We start from the raw sequence: 27,614 nt of genomic DNA, 5'->3' as shown, positions 1-27,614 counted from the left end.
CAATGATTCCTGAGTCTTATCCAACCTTATCCTTTTGAATCAGTAGAGTTGATGGTCTCATCTCCCTCTAGAATGCTTGTATCTGCCTCCAGGACGTCAATGTGATGAATCTCTTGTCTGTCATAATAGTGTTTCTTCCTTCTTCCAATGTTGTTCTTGCCTCGTGTAACGAATCTTACTTCTGTTCTCAGAAACTTAACTGTGACATACAAGTGATACAGTGATCTATTTGGCAAGTAGAGTTTCTTAAACTTCTCAGCTTGGAATTCCGGTTTCACAAACTATGCTGCTCCAAATTTTTGGAATCTTCTCCAGATTTATCCAAGGCTCTGTATTTGTCTCTTTCTGTCTTCAAAGCCTTTTATCTGTCTGAAATTGTATTGCTGTAGAAATACCTGGATAGGGAAATTTTGAGATGTCATCTATTGCTCTGATTAGGGAAGGCTCTTCAAATTGTGTTCATTTTCTTAGGCATGTGGGCACTAGTAGGTGAGTTTTAAAAGGTTCTCGCATCAAGAAATATTGAATTTACGAAGAAACTGACTTGTGTACAGCAATGAAACTATTAAATGGTTCAATATATTTTTTAAGACATTTCTGTGATTTTAAAATCAGGTTAGTCACTGGTGGAGAGCTGGATACTCTTACTAAAAATGGTTATTATTGGTGATGTACCCATTTTCAGCTATCTTAATAAAACTGCACCAGGTTACCTCTCTTAAATACATCAATGAATACTTTTTAATGGGAAATAAAGATTTTACACTTATGATTATGCAAATGTATTTTCTCAGAAATTTGAACTATAACTTAACAAGTGCAATTTATATAGATTCGAATCTCAAAGTAAACCATCTTCTCCCATCATGACCAATCTGAGTAATGCATCTCATTACAAGGAAATAAACAGACAGATTGGTATACCTGAAAAAGAATTCTACAACAGTGGGAGAGAAATTGGTCACTGCTGTCCCGATTTCAGGCAAAACATAAAAGTTTTGGGGATGAATTTCCATGATCTCCCCATCACCCACCCCACAGAGATGCATTAAACTGATGGGCAGTGACATCCAAGTCACTAAAATTACTTCCCAAAACTCAGTTGGAGACACCACTGCAGAAATAATTTTCCTACTTTTGGGCTGATATTGGTAGAAATCTTTTCCACATTTCCATTGATGCTGATCAGGGGCTTAATGCCTGTTTTCAGACCCCAATGCCAATTTCAGCAAAAACTGGACAGAGCATGCTGAAGAACAAGTTTTTGTTTTATTACTTGCCTTACATACACAGCCAGTCACCCCACCCCCCACAAACTGCTTCTTGTTATATCAATAATGATTTTTACAGATTCCTCTTTGAGTTATTCAGCAATGGAAACTGTTAACTGTGGTTCCCCAATCACTTGGGGAAACTTACCAACTTAGTCCCAGGCGCAATCTCAGGACCATTTTCGGGCTTGGAACTCAACTCACTGGACTATGCGCCCAACAGGTTCTCTTTTACAGAGCAAACCAACTTACAGCCCGTCTCCAAGCACCCCAACCAATTAGGGAGGGAGGGTGGCTGACACATCCATTCTGTCAAAGGAAGGATTTCTAATTAAAGGGACAACACCATGTTTCAGAAAAGCTCAGCAGCACTTGGATTTTTCAGGCTGGAGACTTGGGAAGGCTGCTCCCCGGGTCTCTTGTTCTTTCCTGGAGGTTCTGCTGCAGGATCTGAGGGGCTGCAGTGAGGTGAGCTCTCCCAAGGACAGGAGGAAGAGGACAACTTCTCCAATAAAGCAGGCATGGATGGAAGTGACCAAGGACGTCAGCAGCAGAAATATGTTCCCTCCAGCCTGGAATTAAAAGCTAGTCTGATGGCCATGAAACCATTGTCGATTGTTCTAAAAACCCATCAGGTTCACTAATGTCCTTTAGGAAGGAAATCTGCTGTCCTTACCTGGCCTGGCCTACATGTGACTCCAGACCCACAACAATGCGGTTGACTCTTGCATGCCCTCTGAAATGACCTAGCAAGCCACTCAGTTGTATCTAATTGCTATGAAGTCAATAAAAAAGAAACCAGACGGACCAACTGGCATCGATCTTGGCACCGGAAACGACAATGGCAAACCCAGCCCCGTCGACTCTGCAAAGTCCTTCTTACTAACATCTGGGGGCTCGTGCCAAAGTTGGGAGAACTGTACCACAGACTAGTCAAGCAACAGCTTGGATAGTCATACTCACGGAACAATGTCCCAGACACTGCCATCACCATCCCTGGGTATGTCCTGTCCCATTTGAAAAATCATGTATTTGCACAAAGATGGGAGGCAGGTCAGAAGATTGGACAGAATATAAAAATAAGCAAAGAATGACAAAAAGATTGATAAGGAAGGTAAAATTAGAGTACGAGAGAAAGCCACCTAGAAATATAAAAACAGATGTAAGAGTTTCTATAGATATTTTGAAAAAAGAGATAATAAAGTGAGCATTGGTCCTATAGAAAGTGAGTCTGGGGAATTAATAATGGATAATAAGGAGATGGCAGCTGAATTGAACAGATATTTTGCATCGGTCTTCACTATTGAGGATACAAGTAACATCCCAGTATTAGCTGTAAGTCAGGAAATGGAAGGGAGGGAGGAACTCAAGAAAATTACAATCACCAGGGAAGTGGTACTGAACAAATTATTGGAGCTGCGGGCTGACAAGTTCCCAGGTCCTGATGGACTTCATCCTAGGGTGTTGAAAGAAGTGGCTAGTGAGATCATTGATGTGTTAGTTTTAATTTTCCAAAATTCCCTAGATTCGGGAAAGGTTCCGTTAGATTGGAAAATAGCGAATGTAACTCTTTTATTCAAAAAGGGAGACAGAAAGCAGGAAACTGCAGGCCAGTTAACTTAACATCTGTCTTAAGGAAAATGTTAGAAACTATTATTAAAGACGTTATAGCAGGGCATTTAGAAAAATTGAAGGTAATCAGGCAGAATCAACATGGTTTTGGGAAAGGGAAATCATGTTTGACCAATTTATTGGAGTTCTTTGAGGGAGTTACATGTGCTGTGGATAAAGGGGAACCGATGGATGTATTGTACTTAGATTTTCATAAGGCATTTGATCAGGTGCCACATCAAAGTTTATTGTGAAAAATAAAAGCTCATGGTGTAGTGGGTAACATATTGGCATGGATAGAATATTGGCTAGCTAACAGGAAACAGAGAGTAGGCATAAATGGGTCGTTTTCTGGTTGGCAAGATGTAATGAGTGGTGTGCCACAGGGATATGTGCTGGGGCCTCAAGTTTTTACAATTTATATAAATGACTTAGCTGAAGGGACCAAAGGTGTGGTTGCTACATTTTTCGATGACACAAAGATAGGGAGGAAAGTAACTTGTGAAGAGGACATAAGGAGGCTACAAAGGGATATAGATAGGTTAAGTGAGTGGGCAAAGACCTGGCAAATGGAGTATAATGTGGGAAATTGTCCACTTTGGCAGGAAGAATAAAAAAAGAAACATATTATCTAAATGGTGAGAGACTGCAGAGCTCTGAGATGCAGAGGGATCTGGGTGTCCTAGTGCATGAATCGCAAAAGGTTAGTATGCAGGTACATCACATAATTAGGAAAGCTAATAGAATGTTATGGTTTATCGCGAGGGGAATTTAATACAAAAGTAGGGAGGTTATGCTTCAGCTATACAGGGCATTGGTGAGACCACATCTGGAATACTGTGTACAGTACTGGTCTCCATATTTAAGGAAGGATGTAAATGCAATGGAGGCAGTACAGAGAAGGTTTACTGGACAAATACCTGGAATGGGTGGGCTGTCTTACAAGGAAAGATTGGACAGGCTAGGCTTGTATCTGCTGGAATTTAGAAGAGTAAGAGGTGACTTGATTGAAACATATAAGATCCTGAGGGATCTTGATAGGGTGGATGTGGAAAGGATATTTAAGACAGAGATGAGGAGAAATTTTTTCTCTCAGATAGTTGTGATTCTTTGGAACTTTTTTCCTCAAAAAGTCAGTGGAAGCTGAGTCTTTGAATATTTTTAAGGCAGAGATAGATAGATTCTTGTTAAGCAAGGGGTGGAAGGTTATCGGGGGTAGGTGGAAATGTGGAGGAATCAGTTCAGCCATGAACTTATTGAATGACGGAGCAGGCTTGAAGGGCTGAGTGGCCTACTCTTGCTCCTAACTCGTATGTTCGTATGTACCACCCCTCTCACTCCTGAACCCGCCTCCAATGACCTGGGAAAATTCTGCCTTGGAGTACTCTTTTTCCCACACTGTACCCAGTCCTCTGCCATTGCTGCTACATAATGAGCATCTAGGAGGCACATAGCAACAGCACTCTGTAACCTTAATTTGTTTCTTGTGAGGAAAAAACTTATCTGGTCTCTGTCTTCACTCTCTGTCAGTCACTAACTCAACTGAGTTCAGGCCACCATCGTATAAGGAGTCACGGAACACAATCACATCCTATTATTCCACGGCACCATAATTAGACACAATATTTATTTATTTTTTTATTCATTCATGGGATGTGGGCGTCACTGGCTATGCCAGCATTTATTGCCCATCCCTAATTGCCCTTGAGAAGGTGGTGGTGAGCTGCCTTCTTGAACTGCTGCAGTCCATGTGAGGTAGGTACACCCGCAGTGCTGTTAGGAAGGGAGTTCCAGGATTTTGACCCAGCGACAGTGAAGGAACAGGCGATATAGTTCCAAGTCAGGATGATGTGTGACTTGGAGGGGAACTTGCAGGTGGTGATGTTCCCATGCATCTGCTGCTCTTGTCCTTCGAAGTGGTAGAGGTCGCGGGTTTGGAAGGTGCTGTCTAAGGAGCCTTGGTGCGTTGCTGATTTTGTTTGTGATGCTACAATAGCACTTTTAAATAAGTAACACAATAATATGATGCTCAAGAATGACATTAATCCAGTCATTCCTGCTGGTGTTGGCTGGATGAAAAATATAAACCTTGCCTTGGTTTAGGGTTATAATGAATTCTGTCATAATAATCTTTGGTACAATAAAGCTCTTTCTGTATTGAAAATATGAATTCAGTTTAACTACCAGAAAATATTCATTATTACAGAAACAGGGCAGTAGTCAAAATGTCCAGATGAGCAGAAAAAGGCAAGAGACTCAACAAAGGCTGCAACTCAAGTTACAATTAAGTAACTGTTATCAGCAAACCACAGAGTGCCATTGGAAGAGACAAATTGTAATTTTGTCATTATCAGTCTAATGGATATAATTATATTGTGATGTCACTACTCTGGGGTTACCAACTTTATGTATTTGGTTTGTCCTGCAGTGCGATATGCAGAGAATGACGGTGGAAGAGCTGAAGAGACTCCTTTATGAGGCGTTCTGTGAACATTTGTCAATGAAAGACATAGAAAATATAATCATGACAGAAGAGGCAGGCCATGTTGTAAACCCAGATGAATGTCCTGTTGACATTGACAGTAAGTTCACTATAACACCACACAATCTTTTCTGTCTTCCAGTAAATCTCTACAACTGTCATAAATTCACCAAGTGTGACTGAATGAATGTCACACTTTCTGATAAGATGTGATAAATGTATGACTATTTTCCAATAAAAGCAGAAAATGCTGGAAATGCTCAGATCTGGCAGCATCTGTGGAGAAAACAGAGTTAACAGGCTGGATTTTAATTTACCTGACCCGCCAGGAATGGAGGTCAGTAAGGGGTGTAGAATTTTAACTTCACAGCGACATGTGACATCACGAAAAAGTTCTCTGCCAGGAAGCGAGCCTGAGTGATAGTTTTTTTAGATCTGGCGAAAGGTCAGCAACCTGAAACGTTAACACTGTTTCTCTCTCTCCACAGATTCTGCCAGACCTGCTGAATATTGAGCATTTTCTCTTTTTACTTCAGATATCCAGCAGTATTTTGCTAATGAATATTATCCAATGTGATCTCATGCCCCACTTAATCCACTAGATTGAATACTTGCTCTTTAAACAATAGAAAATAGTAACAAAAAAATCTTCCGTAGCTCCATTTTTAAATTGTGGAGGGAATTTTATGGAGGCGATGGGGGTCGCAGCTGCTGGCTGGAGAGCCGATGAATGACCTGCATTGCCTCCTTTGGGGAAGGCCCGCTGAATGACGAGCCAATCAGGCACTTAAGAGGCTACCAGCTGGGCTTTCCCGGGAACAGGACCCCGAGGATGGGAAGTCCTGCCTTTCGAGAGCTGCCGGCCAATCAAAGGCTGGCAGATCCTTTGCTCGGCAGCGCCACTGGGACAGCACCCACTGGAGGCCCAGGATCACGGAGTGACCTAAGCAAAAGGTGTGATAGTGGGACGGGTGTTGTGGGCTGGGGGTTGCAGGGAAGGGGGGTGTAGGGGGGTTGGCAGCAGGACACGGGAGTGGCTCTCAGTGGGCACCCCACTTCCCGATGCTGGGTCTTTTGATCAGGCACTGAGTGCCTTTGAACGAGGGACCATCCCCCACCCACTGGGAGACCACAAACAATCCCGCACAAGTTTACATGTTGTGACCCCCACAGGTCCGCCCGCCACTGGGTTAATAACAGCAGCAGTGGGAAGAGGCCCTTAATTAGGCATTGATTTCCCCTTAAGTGCCTCAATTGGCAGCAGAGTGGGAAGGCCGTTTGTGGGCCTTCCCACCACGGACATAATCGGGGTGGAATACGGAATGTTGCGGGGTCCCCACCCGCCACCATCCCGCACGATTAAATGCCCTCCCTGCCTCCAAACTCACCATGGGGGAGTGCATAAAATACCGCCTTGTGTTTCCTTAGTTCTTTTAGGCTTCTTCCACACTATGTGGCATGAGGGGACTAACTGGCTTTTAGGCCTCTGCTCTTGCCTTATCTGAGCTTGGAACTACACAGAGAAAACCGTAATGACTCCCACTCTGATTTACCATCCTTCAATATGGACGAACTCACTCCGTCACTTCATCCGCATGGCATGATTTGAGGTCATGAAGTCACCACATGAGGAGCTACAAGGGTATGCCCACACCTTACCAGCCTGTAGCACAGGGTTGACAGCATTGAGATGTTGCACCACCACACCAGTCTGAAAAAGTAGGCTTTAAGATTAAATATAATTTCAAGTCTGCTGTTACTACATATTTGTCCCAACAGAAGGAGACATCACTGCATAAGTTCTTTTCTTACTTGCAGGTTGGAATTGGTAGAAATTCTTTCCACATTTCCACTGATGCGAAGTAGACAGTATAACATTTTTGAATCCCCAAGAGCAAAGTTAATGCAATTAATAGAATACTTGACATCTCCTACAGAACATCAAGGAAAATTAGAGGACTTGATGGAAGAATTGAGTTACCATTATGCTCTCACTTAAATATATATTGAATTCAATTGTACATAAAAGCTTGTGATCTTTGGAGATTTGGTTCATTAATAACTTCCGAAACGATTCCAAACTTATTAAGAATCATCATTAAAAGTAACTTTCTCCTTCCATCAAAATGAAATGGTTCATTAATATTGGTGAGAAATGTGGAAACAGAGTCTCTAGAATACCAAAAGCAAAGTCAAAAATGACCTCTAAACAGTCTTTAATGATATAAATCCTCAATTTCAGTGAAATCATACCATGTCAGACTTTACTTGTAGTACATATTTAAATGGGTATAATGACATTTTTAAATTACATACCTTTTTTTCTTGTGAACTTTAAGGTATGGAATGTATATTTATTGTTTCCAGGGCAACCGATAGTTCTTCTGGTGATGGAGTAGCATTAACTGTAGAATTAGGTGCTTTACCTTTTGAATTTTCCCTTCCCTTGAGACTTAAAACATTGAGTATATTTGACTTTTTAAACATATGTATTGCTAATATAAATGTACTATTATATATTAGTGAGCAAATGTGCATAGTTGTGTCTTGTATGCAATAGACATTTACAACATGCTTGAGCCCCCAGCAGAAAGTCACCATTTTCAATTGGCATTTGAATTTATTTGCTTCCACTGGGCAGATTTCATCAGTTCTCAGCTAGGCCACTATAGCTCTAAGCAGAAAGAAGTAGTGCAGTTTTCAAGTGAATTCAGAGAATAAACTACTTTTGTTTCTATCTGCAGCATGCTCAACACAGCAGATCAAACAGACGTGTGTAAGAAAGAGTCTCATCTGTGCATTCGCTATAGCTTTCATCATCAGTGTAATGCTCATAGCAGCAAATCAGGTGCTGAGAAGTGGGATGAAATAAGAGGACAGCCTCAAATCAGCCTGCCCCTGGACAACTCTGAGAAACTGACAAACAGCAGCCCGATTGCATGGTAGTCCTATTGATTTTGGAGTCCCTGAAGGAACATCCAGCCTATACAGGAATACAGGAAATTAGATGCATGATGATGCATGGATTTTCAAATGCACAGTGATGTGACAACTTTTATTGTGAAACTTTTACAATTTTGATGAACAGTACCCATTAGGATATCACTAAGTGGCAGATGAAATCTAAGCATGCAAGACACTATTGAATAGGCATTGACCTATAGTGAAGACTGGAGGAGTTCTTATTGTGGCTGAGTGAATCCAAACATGTTCATGTAAAGGGAAGAAAAAACAGATTGGTGAGTGGAAGGGTTCTGAATATTGTATTCTCATTTCCTCCATAGAAAAACAGTCATGGTGCCAGCTGTTTTTTTGTGTCAGAATCTGAACTTTTCATGGACATCAACCAAATGCCTCCCCATTCTGTAACTTGGCTGTTTTTCCACAAAGTGTCAACAGTCATTATTTTGTTAGTTGAAAGTGAAGTTGTACACTTTAATTTGCATTACACAACTTAACATACTACAATTTGATGCTATTTACGAACCATTAAAGTGCATCATTGATATTTTAGCATTGCACAAATGTCATTTTAAAATGTAATTCCTAATGAAGGGTAATATAGCCAGTTCCAGGTAAAAACCATCAGAAAACAATGAAACCTGTACAGATTGGGTTTTAAATACGGTTTCAGTGTAACCCGTTGTAATTATCCTTTTTCATCCACAAAACTATATTTCAGAAAGTGTAAAAAAAACACTTGCACCAACTACTGGATTAAATACAATGGTTTTTACAGCAATATTACAGATAAAACATCCTAGAATGGGAAGGAGCACAAATATAGGTTTATCTAAACTTACCTGGTTTGATAGAGAAAAAAATATTGATCTTTTCCTGTTAAAACCTTGTGCTTAGTGTTCCAATGACAAGTATGAAAACTTGTTTTACCTGAAGCCAGGTTTTCACTCTGTCATCACGTTTAAGGAGGAAATTAATGGCAATGTTAGAGGTTTGGATTCATTCTCGATTTGTCGGAATGCTGTTTCCGTGCCCCTACCCTCAAGTCAACGGTTTTAAAGCACTTTTACTTTTTTAGCAAAATATGTTATGAAGAAACCTAGCCTGGTTAATTAAAATTGCACAGATATATTTTTGCATAATTTACTATAGTAACTTTTATTCATTTATGGAAGAAAGAAAAACATGTTTATGAGGTACAGGGTAATGATATTTCCAGCATTGGATCTTATTGCCACTGTTGATGGTGTTTGCTATGTGAACATGAGAAAACGTTAGAGGAAACCAAACCAAATTGTTGGAGGTTTCAGGGTCCTAACGACTTCTAAGAAGAGAAAGGATTCTTTTTCTTATTAAATTTAATACACTGGATAGGGAAATACAGTCTGCATTGGAAGATGGTTGACAGTCAGCCAATGTCAGCTTTGTAGGAAGTACACAATCATTTTCTGTGGTATTATTATAAGCTTCTTACAATGATATCACATGTGAGATATTAAACCTCTCCTTCCACCAAAACAATGACAATCAATTGTCACTCAAAAGGTGGAAATTACAGAGATGACTGGGTAGGAAAGGATTTGAGGACAGAACAGACAGGCTATTTACAAAATGCTTTTTTTATTTCATATCTCAACAAGACACCAAATATTTATTTGATAAATCTGAAAGCAAAACATAAACACTTTAATTTTATTACTATTTCAAGCTATTTTCTGTAGTGTTGACAATCTTCATATTTCATAGAGAATCTGGAGGTACACAGAGGCTAATGAAATAGCACAATGAGCTGTAGCAAACAACTCAGGTTACCATCACAGTTAACGCTGTGGTTTAGGTTTAAGTATGAGAATCTAGCATTGTCAATGATTTAGTGTCGTAGAACTGCCCTTAATCACTTCTATAAACTATAGTTGTAATTATGTATAAAAAGCATTAAAACATTATTGCTTAGGGATGTATCAGTGATCACATCTACGAAAACCAATCAAGGGGCAAGAAGTGCACTTAAAAAGGAAACAAGATATCCCAGTATATGTCAAAAGACAGAGTAGATTTAAATCTTTCTTCAAAGTCCCAATTTACTTTAATACTTTAAATAATACTGACATGTAAATGATTTCTTGTTAAAATTAAAAAGCCTATTTGATATTTTACTTAAAGCAAAATTCAAGATAATGTTTAAAATGTCTTAAATTCCAAATATTTCCCTTTAGTTTACTGCAATATTTATGATACATCCTATTCTCAATCAGCTGTTCCGTGGTGTTGTGAGTGGAGTTGCAGTCATGACCATTAAATCATCTGCTCAATGTTTGGTATCATTCAATGGAATAGCTTGTATTAAAGGAAGTAAATTTCAACCTGACATAAATGTTCAGAATGTTATGCTTTTGAACACTGTGGTTTAATTCTTAGGCCCTGAAAATTTCCCAGGTGTTACACATTCATAAGTGATCCCTCCCTCTGCTATTTTATTTTGAACAGATTAAAGCCTCTGCTAAAATAGCAGAGAGAACGTTCTGAAAGACACACTAAGCATTAGTTTCCCAAGGTGTAAATTCAAGTACTGTGAAACTCAAAACTCCCTGCAATGTTGAAACACTAATATTACCCAGCTGGAAGAAACTGTTCCAAAGATTTTATGTGTTTATACCACAAGTATTCTTTGATAGAATCAGATAGGGAAGTCTTTACTTGACAAGCTATCTCATCAGCAGCCCAGCTAATCAAATTACATGCTGCTGAATGGGGTTGATTTCCCTCCAAGAGTGGACTACAGGTGGCTGACGGGCAGTTTACACAGGCCAACTGCCCGATCATTTCTGTAGGAGGCCAGTTCTATTTTGAAGGCAGAGCCTGATTAGCATCAGGCTAGCAGGCTGCAGATGGAAAAATGAAATGCCCCAAGGTACCCCACAATATCAGGCAGTGCTGAACAGCCTCCAGGCTGCTAGGAGGTACGTCCATAGAAGGTGGGCTTTGACCTTGTGATGGGATAAGGCAGGGGCAGGCAATCTTCAGGGGTTGGGGGTGGTGGGTGGGGAGGGGGGGGGGGGTGGTGGGAGAGATTCCAAAGTGGCAGTGGCCTAGGCTGGTTTTAGGCAGCCCTCTGGAGCACTCTTGTTCCTCCTGGTCCCAGAAATATAAAAGGTAAAATTACTCACTGGCTCCTCTTCAGCCCAGCTGCCAACTAATATTGGGTGAAAAGCATGCATGGTGCATGCATTCGCCCAAAAACAGCACCAAGCATTGTTGGCATTATAGGGCCCCAATTTACATACAGTATCTGGACCAACTGCCTTCTACAGGTAGTCACCCAGGTTACTTATTCAGAGGACCCTGGCAAAATGGAGATAAGCACTGTGATGGTGGAAAGGGACAGTAAGTTCTTCCATGCCATTGTAAGGTTAATATACAGTCATAGAGAGATACAGCATTGAAACAGGCCCCTAACCCCACCAGTCTGTGCCAACCATCAACCACCCATTTATACTAATCCTACATTAATCCCATATTCCCTACCACCTTTTCCTCAATTCTCCTACCAGCTACCTACACTAGGGGCAGTTTACAATAGCCAATTTACCTATCAACCTGCAAGTCTTTGGCTGTGGGAGGAAACCAGAGCACCCGGCAAAAACACACGCGGTCACAGGGAGAACTTGCAAACTCCACACAGGCAGTACCCAGAAGTGAACCTGGGTCACTGGAGCTGTGAGGCTGCAGTGCTAACCACTGCACCACTATACCACCAACATGTTGGGAAGTAGATCTAAAAATTCAGCCCAATGCACTGCCATCACAGATATGGTTACTAAAGGACACATTAGTAGTCAGAAATCAAAAGTGAACTGTTAGATTGGTAACTTACCTTAAAGATGTTTTATTTATTGCAGCAATAGCATCTGCACTGTGTGCAATACTGTCACAGCAAACTGAAAAAATGCAAACTCATCTACTAAAGGCATTTATAACTATAATACTTTAAACTATTTATCATTTGTTTTTGTTACTAATTTGTTAGAAGCTTTAGATAATGAAAAAAAAAGCATGTATACATATTTTGTAAGAAAATATAGAAAGAAATTTCAGATTTAGGTATAATGGCCTAAAATTTCTTCATTCTTCCTGTGCATTAGCTGGAAGATTCAGTGACATCCATCACTAAGGATGTGTTCCGTAACTCCAATGGCACCTACAGTAGGCTTACTCTGCTAAGCCACTCTAAATATTGAGTAGGGATATCACAATACAGGTAACACAACAGAGAAAGTATAATGTATGAACCATGACCCACCAAAGTGTTTTCTGTGCAATATATTTATTTCTCTGCATGAATATATATAAAATACATGTTAGGCAAGTGTATGTTTTATTTGATGTTTTAAGTTTACATTAGTGTGCAAAAGGTTACTTTAACAGTAGCACCAATGTTACTTTATCCCAGTGTTGCTATGAACATCAGTTATGAATGCCTCTAATTTTGCAACTTGCATGTTCTCCTCCATACGTAATGAATAGAACTGTAACACAACAAATTATGTTGAAGTTGTGCATAAGTGTGATGTATGATTTACAATGTCAGTAGTTAGTTGAACCCCCCCAACACAAGTTCAGGTAACGAGTCACCCCATATAGAAGTTATTGCCATCTGTAAGTGATCCATTTCACTGCCCTATAAATTCATTAAGTGCGAATTTAAATTTATATTGATAGAGTTGTTGAAAATGTAAAGCAAATGCTATTATCCCCTTTTTGTAATTCCTATCTAAAATAATAATCTACTTATATCTATGTTGCTTATGCACATCCAAAGTTCAATTTAATGGAAGTGTTGATTGTTATGTTGTAATAGTACATATAATCTACATTGTTTCCTGTTGTGTGTGTAGTGAACTGTGTCTGGTTGAATTAGTGCTGAATTTGGAGTTCAGACCATTTCTCAATCCAGCAAAATCCCATCGAGCGGTGAGAATAGAAATACTCTAAAGGGCACGAAGAGGTGCAGACAAGATCACATGCTTGGCATATGAACTGGAAGTAAATATTTATGTACAGGAAAATATATCAGATATAACCCTGTAAACTAGTTTAAATCTGTTCCCAAGCCACCTTATGTTTACAAGACTTGGCAAAACCTGAATATCAAACCAAACCTCAGAAGATTATGCATTTCATATGTGAGAAACAGTGTCACGGACATTTATCTCATATCACTATGCGGCTGATTCTAGGATTTTCTAAAAACCCATTTTTCCTTCAATTTAGCAGATTGTTTTGCTCTTTAGTTCATCAAAACCAAACAACTGATAAACACATTGAATAGAAAAAGGAACTGCCTTCATTGAGAGCAGCCCTTACTCATGCATTTTTGTCCACTGAGATTTCTTCAATTATCGTTATGATTTTGAAGTCTGTAAGAAGAGGCAACTTCTGAGCTTTCCATTCCCACTGCACTGCCTGAATTCCACCAGAGACACCAACAAAGACTTTGATGATCTTGTCAGTGTTGGCTGCACATTAAACAGATAAAAGCTTCAGGCAGAGGTTAACTAGAACTTCAATAACTGTGATTCATCATTCTAGTGAAAGTAGCCAAATGTCAACAAGTAATGAATTCCAAGTTGTCTGCAAAGAGTGTTTCAAAATGGTATGGGCTTTTACTATGCAAGTTGCTATGGATGGTATATCATAATATGTTGAAAGGGCTCTTCATTATTACTTTCCTGAATAAAGGGGCAGGTGTATTAGAAGTTTTTTTAATGTTGCTAACTAATGGGTAATATAATGTGTAAAAAAAAATGCAATTTTCAAATATGTAAAGTTATATTTTTAAAGAAACAGTAACCTTTATGTTGGTCTTTATGAGGTGGGCTCGATTGTAGAATTAAACATCAGCAACACAACTTTTCTTCTTACAAGTCTCAAACTAGTCCCATGCAATTTTTGGTCAAAGTAGTGGAAATTGTTCGCTTGTACTTTCTTTGAGGGAGGGTTCTGCATTTGCACACTCACAAGTACGTAAGTGCGATTTAACAGCTTTCTGTGCTGCGAGTCAGTTTTCTACTGATTCTACGGGAAAACCAGCTCTTTTAATTAACGGATAATAGGTTGCTGTCCTCCTATACCACTAAATTTTTAATTAAAAGTCAGGCTTCAAACACTGTGAAGTCAGACCTTCCAACTTATCCTCATTGTAATAGGGTAAGATGAGATACTTGGCAAAAGAAGCTGGGAAGCAAGCCAAACCTCTGTGGTCAACACAGTAATCCAATATTAAAAGAGAAAATGCTGAAAATACTCAGTAGGCCAGGCGGCATATGTGGAGACAGAAACAGAGTTAATGGGCAGGATTTTGCCATTTGGGTTTGGACCCTGATGTTGGGGACAAATGGGGGTCATAACCACGCACTGTGTGAGAAAAATCACCTGGCAATGATTTCCCCCAAATGGGCTTCAAAGCTTGCCTGGAGTGCTGACCCCTGGGTCTGCTGCCGGGAGTCCTCCTCCAGGCCAATGGCCAAGTCCCCAATGCCTCCAGTAGGCCTCTGTTAATTGGCCCCGAGTGGCCATTTACTTACTTTAATTGGCTACCTGCTGCACGCGGACGCTGTTGGAAAGCCAGCACACCAGCCAGCAGCATGCATTTTCCCGCTTGCCCATCCTCCTCCGTACTCACCCCACATGGGATGAAAATCCTGTCCAATTTTTCAGATTAGTGACCTTTTGTCAAGTTCTGATTTCTTATGTCTGTTTCTGTCTACACACCTGTTGAGTATTTCCAGCATTTCCTGTTTCTAGTTCAGATTTCAAGCATCCGTAGTATTTTACTTTTGTATCAGTAATTCAAAACCAGCACTTGGCAGGTCCGCGGTCTTCCAGGGGAATGTTGAGGACTGAGTAGCCAGTCTGCCTTACTAATGGTCAATGGAGGGTTAACAACTTGAGTACTGTGTGAAGTTCTGGTCACCTCATTATAGAAAGGATGTAACTGCACTAGAAAGGGTATAGAGGAGATTTACAAGGATGTTGCTGGGACTGGAAAAATGCAACAATGAGGAAAGATTGATAGGCTAGGGTTGTTCTTCTTGGAACAGAGAAGGCTGAGGGGAGATCTGATTGAAATGTACAAAATTGTTAGGGGCCTGGATAGAGTGAATGTGAAGGGCCTATTTACCTTAGCAGAGAGGTCAGTGACCAAGGGGCATAGATTTAAAGTGATTGGTAGAAAGATTAGAGAGGAGGTGAGGAAATATGTTTTCACCCAGAGAGTGGTGCTGGTCTGGAACTCACTACTTGACAGGGTAGTAGAGGGAGAAACCCTCAACTCATTTAAAAGGTGCTTGGATATGCACCTCAAGTGCCGTAACCTGAAAGGCTACAGACCAATGCTGCAAGGTGGGATTAGGCTGGGTGGCTCGCTTTTTGGCCGGCGCAGACACAATGGGCCAAGTGGCCTCTTTCTGTGCCATAAACTTTCGATGAAATCTGCTACTAGGGCCTGAGGTTTTTTTCGCTCAATTTTGGATAGCTCTGCAAGCAATGCCCAAGTAGGGTGGTACTTGCTGGGCAGACAGCAGGAAGTAGTTCTGGAAATAAAAACAAGAAATGCTGGAACCACTCAGCAGGTCTGGCAGCATCTGTGAAAAGAGAAGCAGAGTTAACGTTTCGGGTCAGTGACCCTTCATCGGAACTGACAAATATTAGAAAAGTCACAGATTATAAGCAAGTGAGGTGGGGGTGGGGCAAGAGATAACAAAGGAGGTCTAGATTGGACCAGGCCACATAGCTGACCAAAAGGTCACGGAGCAAAGGCAAACAATATGTTAATGGTTTGTTGAAAGACAAAGCATTAGTACAGATTAGGTGTTAATACACTGAATATTGAACAGCAGCAAGTGCAAACCTGAAAAAAAAATCCATAATGGACAATCAAAAACTCTTCAGGCTGGGGTAGATTTCTCAGTGACTTGATTTGGATATTCTTAAATGTGGGTTTCCATGCATGTCATGACCAAAGTAAATCATTTTGAAGGTAACAGCCTCATTTCAGAAGAATCATCTGTGTTTTTATTGAACAGAGTAACAACCCAAAGCTTCTGAGGACCACCCACCCCACCCAGCAAATCTGTTGTAACGTCAACATTTGGCTGAAACCTTACCTTCTCAATATTTTCCTTAAGTTGGAAGGTCTGTAAAGCAAAACCAACGGAAGGCAACTTCTTGGAGTCGGTGTCACTGGCACCAATACATTAAAGCATTTTGCTGCCATTGGTTATGTTATACTGTGTTTTTAGCACCAGTGTGAAAATCTCAGTGTGACCTGTGTTAATAGTACAGTGTACTGGGAGCCTAAGGTATTGTCCTTGAAATTATTTTGTCCGATAATTTCAGATGAACGTTTAATGTATTCATCTCAAATTCCACTCTCTGTTATTTTAATGGAGGCGTTAGGGTGTTTACAAAAATGGGTTAATACTTTTGCTAGTTTGGTGAGGAATTTCAGACCAACACTTTAGGTGCTAATAAGCAAATACAGCACAGTGTAATGTCAAGGTCACTATATTTCCATTGAAGTGAGTCATAGCAAGTGAAGTGAACATCATGGGCTTGTAAATTACTTTTAACATTCAAAGTGGATGAATTTTAAATACTGAAACATATGTAAAAAGAAAATGTTGGGTAGATTTGACGTCTAACAACGTTAAATAAAACATGAAGACCAAAAATAATTATTCCTTAACTTGTTATGCATGTATTTTAAAAGTCTGGATTTTACATTTTATTTAAATATATGCAAAACTGATTTGTGAGTTGCTTTTAGTGCATGAACTTATTTTTAATAAATTATTTGCAATACTGAATAAATATATCTATGTTTAATTTATTTTTATTAAAATGTTACACGTTTCAAAATTTGGTATAAGAAAATTATTTAATAAAAGGGAAATTATTTCCTGAAAAGTTGTATTTCTTTATATTTATTTCAACATGCTAATAAAATGTCACAAAAAGAATTATGTTGACATCATGGAACATGTCACTAATCTATCAGGAAGCACAGACTGAAGACAATGAGGGCTGAGTGCGAAGAGGAACAAGTGCTAACTTGGCAATTCAGTGCAGAAGGGGAAGGAGGTGCTGCTTTTTATACCTGTTTTCTGCCCCAGTAGCTGATGAGTGTTCAAAGGCATTAATTAGATGAACAGATAGGTGATTGGTTGGAGAGTTTAAGATTTTTTTCCCCTTTAAACAGGGGCAGTAGTTTAAACCGGTACTGCAATACAAGTATTACATTAAATTTATAGCTTAACTAGTTAAACTACTTAATATACCTACAGAAAACAGTTGAGTGATATTTCTAAACTTGAAACCTAATTAGTTAAATAAAACACAATAAAGATGGCAGGTGCTGCAGCTGTAGCATGTAGGAGCTGGTGGACACCAGTGTGATCCACAGCAACCACATTTGCAATAAGTGTCTGTAGCTCAAAGAACTTTGGCTCAGAGTTGATGAGCTGGAGTCTGAGCTTCAGACAATGCAACGCATCAGGGAGGGAGAAAGTTACCTGGACACTGTTCCAGGAGGCAGTTACGCCCCTTAGGCTAGGACTTCTGATTTGTTCCATGGTCAGGGACAGGAGGGTGTGACTACGAGTGAGGCAGGTATAGAGATGCAGAAGGTAGCAATGGAGGAGCCTCTGCCCCTGCAATTATCTAACAGGTTCAAGGTTCTTGCAGCTTGTATGAATGAAAGCAGGGACTGCAGGGTGGATGAGCAAACTGACCACAGCACCGTGGTGCAGGGGGCCATTCAAATGGGGGGAGTTAAAAAGGAATGTAATTGTAGTAGGGGACAGGATAGTTAGGGAGATAGACACTGTTCTCTGCAGCTGACAGCATGACTCCTGAAGGCTGTGCTGCCTGCCCGGTACCAGGGTTAAGGACATCTCATTAGGACTGGACAGGAACTTCGCGCGAGAGTGGAAGGATCATAGAAATCAAAGAAAGTTTAAGGCACAGAAAGAGGCCACTTGGCCCACTGTGTCTGTGCCGGCCGAAAAACAATCCACCTATTCTAATCCCACCTTCCAGCATTTGGTCCGTAGCCCTGCAGATTACAGCACTTGAGGTGCATATCCAGACTCCTTTTGAATGAGTTCAGAGTTTCTGCAGGGAGTTCCAGACCCTCACCACCCTCTAATTTTTCTACCAATCACTTTAAATCTATGCCCCTAGTAACTGACCTCTCTGCTAAGGTGAATAGGCCCTTCACCTCCACTTTATCCAGGCCCCTCAAAATTTTTTACATTTTAATCAGATCTCCCCCTCAGCCTTCTCTTTTTCAAGGAGAATAACGCCAGCTTATCCGATCTTTCCTCATTGCTGCATTTTTCCAGTCCTAGCAACTTCCTCGTAAATCTCCTCTGTACCCTCTCTAGTGCAATTACATCCTTTCTGTAATGAGGTGACTAGAACTTCAGACAGTACTCAAGTTGTGGTCTAACCAATGAGTTGTACAGTTCCAGCATAACCTCCCTGCTCTTATATTCTATCTCTCTTTGGCCTCCTTATCTCGAGAGACAATGGGTAAGCGCCTGGAGGTGGTCAGTGGTTTGTGAAGCAGCGCCTGGAGTGGCTATAAAGGCCAATTCTAGAGTGATAGGCTCTTCCACAGGTGCTGCAGAGAAATTTGTTTGTCGGGGCTGTTACACAGTTGGCTCTCCCCTTGCGCCTCTGTCTTTTTTCCTGCCAACTACTAAGTCTCTTCGACTCGCCACACTTTAGCCCCGTCTTTATGGCTTCCCGCCAGCTCTGGCGAACGCTGGCAACTGACTCCCACGACTTGTGATCAATGTCACAGGATTTCATGTCGCGTTTGCAGACGTCTTTAAAGTGGAGACATGGACGGCCGGTGGGTCTGATACCAGTGGCGAGCTCGCTGTACAATGTGTCTTTGGGGATCCTGCCCCATCTTCCATGCGGCTCACATGGCCAAGCCATCTCAAGCGCCGCTGACTCAGTAGTGTGTATAAGCTGGGGATGTTGGCCGCCTCGAGGACTTCTGTGTTGGAGATTCGGTCCTGCCACCTGATGCCAAGTATTCTCTGGAGGCAGCGAAGATGGAATGAATTGAGACGTCGCTCTTGGCTGACATACGTTGTCCGGGCCTCGCTGCCATAGAGCAAGGTACTGAGGACACAGGCTTGATACACTCGGACTTTTGTGTTCCGTGTCAGTGCGCCATTTTCCCACACTCTCTTGGTCAGTCTGGACATAGCATTATACCTCAGCTATATTATACCTCAACTATACCTCAGCTAATAAAGGAAAGGATTCCATATGCCTTTTTAACCACCTTATCGACCTGTCCTGCTACCTTCAGCAATCACTCCCAGGTCCCTCACTTCCTCTACACTTCTCAGTTGTTGTGGTGCATGTGGGTACCAACGTCATAGGTAGGACTAAGAAAGAGGTTCTGTTGAGGGAGTATGAGCAGCTAGGGGCTAAAATTAAAAAGCAGAACCACAAAGGTAATAATCTCTGGATTACTACCTGAGCCACGAACAAATTGGCGTAGAGTAAATAAGATCAGAGAGTTGAATGCGTGGCTCAAAGACTGGTGTGGGAGAAATGGGTTTGATTCATGGGGCACTGGCACCAGTACTGGGGAAAGAGGGAGCTGTACCAGTGGGATGGTCATCACCGGAACCACTCTGGGACCAGTGTCCTGGTGAGTTGTATAATGCGGGCCATAGTGAGGGCTTTAATCTAAATAATGGAATGGGAGTGGGGGAGAGGGTTCAAGTGAGGCGAGCTTTGGAAAGTTAAAGAGAAAGGACAAGACAATAGTGCAGGATAGTGATACAGGAAATGGTAACCAGAGTGTCACAGGAAGGGACAGAATGTACAAACATAAGAATGCACCAGCAAATATGGTCAGAGTAGGGAAAAATGACTGTAAACTAACAGAGGTGGAGGAGGGCTTGGGTGAAGGGAGCTTTTGAAATTCAAAGATAAAAGTTGAGGCAATAGAAAAGTATATTGATGTGGGTAAAGACAAGCTGAATCCGACAGGAAGGGACAGAGAGTTTAACAGTAATAGTGCATTAGAGTACAGTCCATGCAGGGAACAGTGGTAAAAAAATAAAATTGAAGTCATTTTATCTGAATGTATGGAAGCTCCATCTGTGGCTTACTAAGGAGGTTAAGGATAGTATTAGATTTTATAATGTGACAAAGAATAATAGTAAGTCTGAGGTTTGGGAGTGTTTTAGAAACCAGCAAAGGGTTACCACAAAGTTGATAAAAAGGGAACAAAATAGAATATGAGAGTAAACTATCCAGGAATATAAAAACAGATTGTAAGAGCTTTTACAAGTATATAAAAAGGAAGAGTTGGTCCCTTAGACATATAGACAGGAGAAATTATAATGGGGAATGAGGAAATGGCATTAAACAGATATTTTGTGTCTGTCTTCACAGTGGAAGACACAAGTTACATACCCGAAATAGAAAGTAACCAAGCAGCTAATAAGAGTGAGGAAATTAAAGAAATTAATATCAGCAGAGAAAAAGTAGTGATGAAACTCAAAGGACTAAAATCCAACAAATCCCCAAGACCTGATGGCCTACATCCTAGGGTTCTAAAAGATAGCTGTAGAGATAGTGGATGGCTGGCTATGATTTTCCAAAATTTCCTAGATTCTGGAACAGTCCCAGCAAATGTGCCACCACTTATTCAAGAAAGGAGGGAGAGAGAAAACAGGGAACTACGGGCCAGATGGCCTGACATCAGTCATAGGGAAAGTGCTGGAATATATTATTAAGGAAGTCTTAACAATTCACTTAGAAAAGCATAGTATGATAAGAACAAGTCAACATGGTTTTACAAAAAGGAAATCCTGCTTGACAAATAGTAGAAATTTTGAGGATGTAACTTGTAGGGTAGGTAAAGGGGAACCAATAAATGTAGTATACTTGGATTTCCAAAAGGCATTCGATAAGGTGTGACACAAAAGGTTAATTGGCAAGATAAGGGCACATGAAGTTGGGGGGTGATATATTAGCATGAATGGAAGATTGGTTAATGGACAGGAATCAGAGAGTAGAGCTAAATGGGGCATTTTCAAATTGGCAGGCTGTGACTAGTGGAATGCCACAAGGATCAGTGCTGGGGCCTCAGCTATTTACAATCCATATTAATGACTTACACAGAGACAGAGAGTAATATATCTAAGTTTCCTGATGATACAAAGCTAGGTGGGAATGCAAGCTGTGGGGAGGATACAAAGAGGCTGAAAAGAGATATTGACAGGTTAACTGAGTTGGTAACAAGGTGGGAAGTGTGAGGTTATTCACTTTGGTCATAAGAATAGAAAAGCAAAATATTTTTTAAAAGGCATGAAATTTGTAAATGTTGATGTTCAGTGAGGTTTGCACAAGGAACTCAAGAAGTTAGCATGCAATTAGGAAAGCAAATGGCATTCTGGCGTTTATTGCAAGGGGATTGGAGCACAAGAATAAAGACAGCTTGCTACAGTTGTACCGCGCTTTGGTGAGACCACACCTGGAATACTGTGTGCAGTTTTTGGTCTCCATATTTAAGAAAGGGTATACTTGCATTGGAGGTAGTACAGCGAAGGTTCACTAGATTAGTCCCTGGGATGGGAGGGTCGCCCTATTACGAGAGGCTGAGTAAATTACATCTATATTCTCTGGAATTTTAGAAGAATGAGAGATGATCTCATTGAAACATTCACGATTATGAACGGGCTTGACAGGGTAAATACTGAGACATTGTAAATACTGAGACATTGTTTCCCCTAGCTGGGGAATCTAGAACATGGGGGCACAGTTTCAGGATAAGGGGCCAATCATTTAGGACTGAGATGAGGAGAAATTTTGTCACTCAAAGGGTTGTGAATTTTGGGAATTCTCTAGCCCAGAGGGTTGTAAATGCACCATTATTGAATAGATTTACGGCTAAGATGGACAGATTTTTGGTCTCTCGGGGAATCCAGGGATATGAAGAGTGGGCAGAAAAGTGGAGTTGAAGTCCAATATCAGAGTGATCATGTTGAATGGCGGAGCAGGCTAAAACAGGCCGTATGGTCTACTCCTGCTCCTATTTCTTATGTTCTTATGTAATGTGTAGGAATAAATTGGCCAACTAAAAGTTTTTAAACCTCCTTTTCCCTGTGAACCTAGTGCATAGGGACTATCTCAGTTGTGATGCATAAGGCATTAACTGAATAGGACAGGATAAATGAACCAGCTGGCCTTTTCCTGTCCAACACTTATATGTATGTTTGCATATTTATATTAAGGCAAACTACTGGGAGGAGTAATGGAAGGTTTGCCTGTTAGGTATCCATCTTATGCCAATTTGGGAAGTGCCTGGGGAATGGATCCAAAAACGTTACACCAAAAATTTGTTATAACATTTCATTTAAATGAGCACAAATATTTTAAAAGTTTAAATAAAATGCAACATTTGTAGTATACTATCTTGGGTTAATAGATGCTTAACAGTGTTGGTAAACAAATACTTATCCTCCACACTGTGGTACTGTCAAATTCCTTAACAGTTCCTTACTTGTTTAGAGGAACTGCAAAGTGTGAACATGGCAGCTGTGTCAAATCGATTTCCTTTCAAGTATGGACCGGAGGAGAGAGTCCTTGTTGTCATGTGAATTTCAACAAAAAATGCTCGAGGGTTTGAAAATGTTTTGGCCTCTGTCTAAATAGAGAAATTATTATTGTGAGTGAGCAGACATGAATTTGGTTATTGTTGGAACAGACATTAGTCAGTTTCTATGGACAGCTGGTCTTAAAGATAAGTTGCACTGCCATTTACTTTTTCAAATCTAATTACTGTGGTACATTTAAGAGATAAAAAAACAAAAATATTATCATTTCACTGCATATTTTGTGCAAACTCTCCACAGAAGATTTGGTTTTTAAGAATAATTGGAACAGATGAAAAAATGATGATGGATGAGGATGTTACCTCATCAATAATTGAAGTTTTTTTTCTTCACTGCAATTTTCATTCTTTCTCTCCTCTCCTACAAGGTTCAATATTAGTGATGGTGTCATCATCTCCTCATTAGCTTCTAAGAGGAAATATAGGCTCAGAAGTTACAGTGAGCAATGCTGTCATTTAAATGGGTTAAGCATTCATACTAAAGTATTACACAGTAATTTTCAGACTATAATGAAAATTTAATGTTGAAGTTACAAACATTTTTAAGTATTTGAAAGGAATGAGAATTCAACCCAATTTTACCTGCCGCTTCCCTTATCTTTCTTCCCTCATTCATCACTGTGCTTTGTCCTCCTTTAACTGGAAAATTGAAACAATTCAGGACATCAACTTCTGATGCTGCTGTTCTATACTGACACACAAGATCTCTTTGTTTTGCATTTTCCTGCTCTTCCCTTCCTAAATCTTCCAGATAACAAACTTTGGCTGCGATAACATCTGGGTGACCGCAGTCCCTGCAATTCCAGCTCTCTCACTACCGATTAAGAGGCGTAACCATGTAAACAGGACATCACATCTGTTTCCTCCTTGTAGGAAAGCCTCTGCCTTCACTAGGGCTCATTACTTGACGACACAGTTGAGCTGGTAGGTGACAAAATATGTGGGTGAGAGTTTCAGCTGATAGAAGAGTGAAGCAGAGACATGGGCAGCCAATATTGCAGAGGTGAAATAGCCAGGCCTAGTAATGGGGTATGGTAGCATATAGGTTATGCTACTGGACTGGTAATCCAGTAGGTGTGGACTAATGTTCTGGAAATATGCATTCATATCTCACCAAAGCAGCTAGGTAATTTAAATTCAGTTAATTAAATAAATTGGGAATAAAAAGCTAGTATCAGTAATGGCAGCCACAAAACTGCCGGATTGTAATAAAAATCCATCTGGTTCACAAATGTCCTTTAGGGAAGGAAATCTGCCACCCTTACGTGGTCTGGGCTATATGTGACTCAGATCCACAGCAATGTGATTGACTCTTAACTGCCTTCTGAAATGGCCTAGCAATCCACTCAGTTGTATAGGGATTGGCAATAAATGCTGGCCTTGCTAGTGACACCCCCAGCCTGTGAATGAATTTAAAAAAGTTGGCTGAAGAACAGACAGCACACAAAGGTTGAAGTGTCAGATTCAGTCTGAGTGAGCACCTGGAGAGGGACTTGGAATTAAAGCACTAGGATCTAGAGCTTTTGACAGGGTCTGGACAGGATTGTTTTGGGAAATCCTGATTCTTTGACTTTGTTTTGACAAGAGGAAAGCATGAAACTTTTCTTTTTCTCTCTCACTTTATCTGGTTCTCTAATAGTTTGCGCATGTTAGTTTAGTAGACAATTGAGATTTAAACAGCAGCAATAAGGCATTTCGTTGGAATGATTATTTCTCCACTGCATCACTAGGAGATAGAAATCATTCAAAAATAGCAAGACGAAAGGTGACAAAAGCTAATTCAAACCTTTAGGGCATTTCTATTGTGACTAAGCTTCAAAATATTTCATTGGGTGTAAAACACTTTGCGGCGTCCAGAGTTACATAAATTCAAGTCTTTTTTCTCAAAGAATGTTAAAGTTATATGGCAATTAAAACTCACTTGCAAAAATAAATCACCAACCTAGTTACATTTGAAAGAAAGAAGTGAAGTCACTGTTGTAATGCAAGTCATGGGGCAGGCAATTTGCATACAGCAGGGTCCCATAAACAACAACATGTTAATGACCAGATAATTTGTTTTAGTGGTGTTGGTTGAGGGATAAACGTTGGCCAGGGCATAGGGAAGAATTCCCTTGCGTTTCTCCAAAATAGTGTTCTGTGATCATTTACGTCCATTAGAGAGGGCAGATAAGGCCTCAGTTTAACATCTCATCCCAGTGTAACACTCTCTCAATACTGCACCAGAGTATCAATCTAGATTGTGTGCTCAAGTCTCTGGAGTGGAACATGAACCTACAACCTTTTTCCTCAGAGGTTAGATTGTTATCACTGAGCCATAGCTGACACATTTGTGGAAGAAGGATGAATGGGGGCTAAGTAGAGCCGTGTAGCATCCCTTTTATTTTTTAGGTGCTATGTTGCCAACTAAGACTCAAAAATGTGCAGACACATCTGATGGGAAATCTGCAGGCTGCCATCTTGGTAAAGAGGTTTATATGTGTGTTTGCCTAACAACCACCGGCAATAGGCAGAGCAGCGAGATGATGGCATGATTGTGCAGGCAACTCTGACTTGAAGCCACCACTACCAGTTTGCAATTTTACACTCCAGCCTACGCCTTATCTTAACCTTGCACAGTTGAACATAATGTTAAATAGAATGAAGGACCCCACCACCAGCACTATTTAAAGGGGTTGTGAACTACTTACAGGTTAGTTGCTGAATTATTTCTTCTGGCTGTTGGTGCAATTGTATATGTTTTTGCAGCTTTCCTACACTTGGCTAAAGTTTGAATATTCTACAGAGAGTGGTCTGCAGTACTTCTCTTGTCATATCAAACATTGTGCTGAAAGAAGTTTCTTCCAACAAGAATGGCGTGGCAAGGCTTCCCCTGTGAGTTGAGCATGAATAGAGGTTGCACTGAGTAGGACAAACTGTTAGGAGGAGGAAGAATAGGAGGAGGACACTCAACAGGATACCATATCCACCCAGGGTCTTAAGGGAGCAATTCTCTGACCTCAACTTCAGCGACAACCAGTGCATGAGACTTTTTTGTTTTGCAAAGGGGGTGTGAGTGAAATTTGTCATTTGCTGCTGCCACAACCACAGGTTCAAAGCAGGGCAAGGATAGTATTGCCTGTGGCCTGTTAAGGTAACCATGGCTCTTACTTTTTATGCCTCTGGCTCCTTCCACGCTGCTGCTGAAGATATAAGCAACATCGTGCAGTTTGCAGTGCACTGTTACATAAGGGAGGTCTCTGAGGCTCTCTATACAATGAGAAACGTCACTTCCTCTTTCCAGAGACAAGCAGGAGGAGCAAGCACAAGGTTTTGTACAGATTGCAGGCTTCCCAAAGTGCAGGGTGCAATTGACTGCACATAGATTGCTGTGTGTGCCTCATCTGAACACAGCCATATTCATCAACCAGCAGGGATTCCACTCCCACAATGTGCAGTTGGTGTGCGACCACAGGCAGCGCATCATGCAAGTGAATGCCTGTTAGCCTGGCAGCAATCACAAAACTTCCATTCTGCAGCAGTACTCTGTTCCACCTGTACTTGAACCAGTGCAGCAAATTAAGGCTAGTGTTATGACCTGGTGTGAAAGGTGTCTAGCGGTTCTTCTCAGCCTTCATCTGGTCTTAGGTTTTCTTAGGTTTAAAGAAGAAAAGTTGATATTTATTAAACTTAAACTCTAATTCGGTTGACACCTACGGATACACGACGCACCCACACTAGCATGCATACGCGATATACACATGCAAATGGAGACAGAAAAGAGAAGAAAAATAAAGTGGTAAAGTTTGAGGCAAAATCTGGAGTTTTTGTTATGGGTTCTTCGAGCTCACTGTAGAGTCCCTGATTGTAGGTAGACCTTGCTTTTCGTTGGGGCCCAGTATTCTTCTTAAATCTTGTTCGCTGTAGGAGACTTTTCTCTCTTGGAGTTCATGTGTCATCAGTGGATTCAGAGGCTTGTGAGAAAGAGATGGGAACAGACAGGAGAGATCTTCTCAGTCCAGGAACGAACAGTTTTTGTCAGTTCAAACTCTCTGTGGCTAGTTCAAAAACCCTGGAACGGCCAGTTAGTCATGTGACCAGCTGGTCCAATCAGTCCTGGCCCCTGTGGATTGCATCATCCCAGCAGGCCCTGGAATGCACTTTCCCACCTCCTCACTGTCCAGTGATCAACATCCATTGTGGGTTAAATGTGTCGGGGAATGGTCCTTTGTCTACACAAGCACCGTCTGTTAGCGTGCAAATGTTTTTTCCAGCCACGGCTGTTCTGTTCAACAAGTCATTTCCTCGCTCCAGTAACAGTTCAAAATCAATGTTCATATGACAAAACCAATGTGCCCTATTCTTGGCAGGTAGGGGCCTGCATAACGCTAGCTATTGGGCAACAGGGGTATCCCCTCATGACTCATCAGGAACCTGTGCACACACGTACAGCAGGCATACAGTGAAACCATACTGACACAGGAACATTGTAGAGAACACCATCAGCATCCTCAAACAATGCTTCTGCTGCCTGGGCTGCTTTGGAGGAGCCCTGCAGTACTCAGCTAAATGGATATGATGATTTCTGGTAGTATGC

At 40.9% G+C, this 27,614-nt stretch overlaps 2 protein-coding genes across 18 annotated transcripts in view; one reads left to right on the top strand and one right to left on the bottom strand.

Moving 5' to 3' along the window:
- The window catches only part of LOC137382740 (calcium-binding protein 7), a 52,318-nt gene extending 44,082 nt beyond the window's left edge, over positions 1-8,236 (top strand). The window contains exons 4-5 of the mRNA XM_068055075.1: positions 5,311-5,464; positions 8,109-8,236. Coding sequence (XP_067911176.1) covers positions 5,311-5,464; positions 8,109-8,236 — 282 coding nt within the window. The remainder of the gene's footprint in view (positions 1-5,310; positions 5,465-8,108) is intronic.
- The window catches only part of zmat5 (zinc finger, matrin-type 5), a 331,963-nt gene that overhangs the window by 218,980 nt on the left and 85,369 nt on the right, over positions 1-27,614 (bottom strand). For 2 of the 17 annotated variants that reach the window (XM_068055085.1, XM_068055092.1), the window contains one exon: positions 23,621-23,677. The exons of 11 other annotated variants lie outside the window; for them this stretch is intronic. The gene's annotated coding sequence lies outside the window, so the exon portion shown is untranslated. Of the gene's footprint in view, positions 1-25; positions 396-22,927; positions 23,072-23,341; positions 23,448-23,620; positions 23,678-27,614 lie in introns of all 17 variants that reach the window. 4 more of the 17 variants (XM_068055078.1, XM_068055077.1, XM_068055089.1 and 1 more) reach the window with 3 other exon arrangements.

Source organism: Heterodontus francisci, chromosome 23 (assembly GCF_036365525.1).
Source record: "Heterodontus francisci isolate sHetFra1 chromosome 23, sHetFra1.hap1, whole genome shotgun sequence".
Taxonomy (NCBI): domain Eukaryota; kingdom Metazoa; phylum Chordata; class Chondrichthyes; order Heterodontiformes; family Heterodontidae; genus Heterodontus; species Heterodontus francisci.
This window is presented reverse-complemented; position numbering and strand designations above follow the sequence as displayed.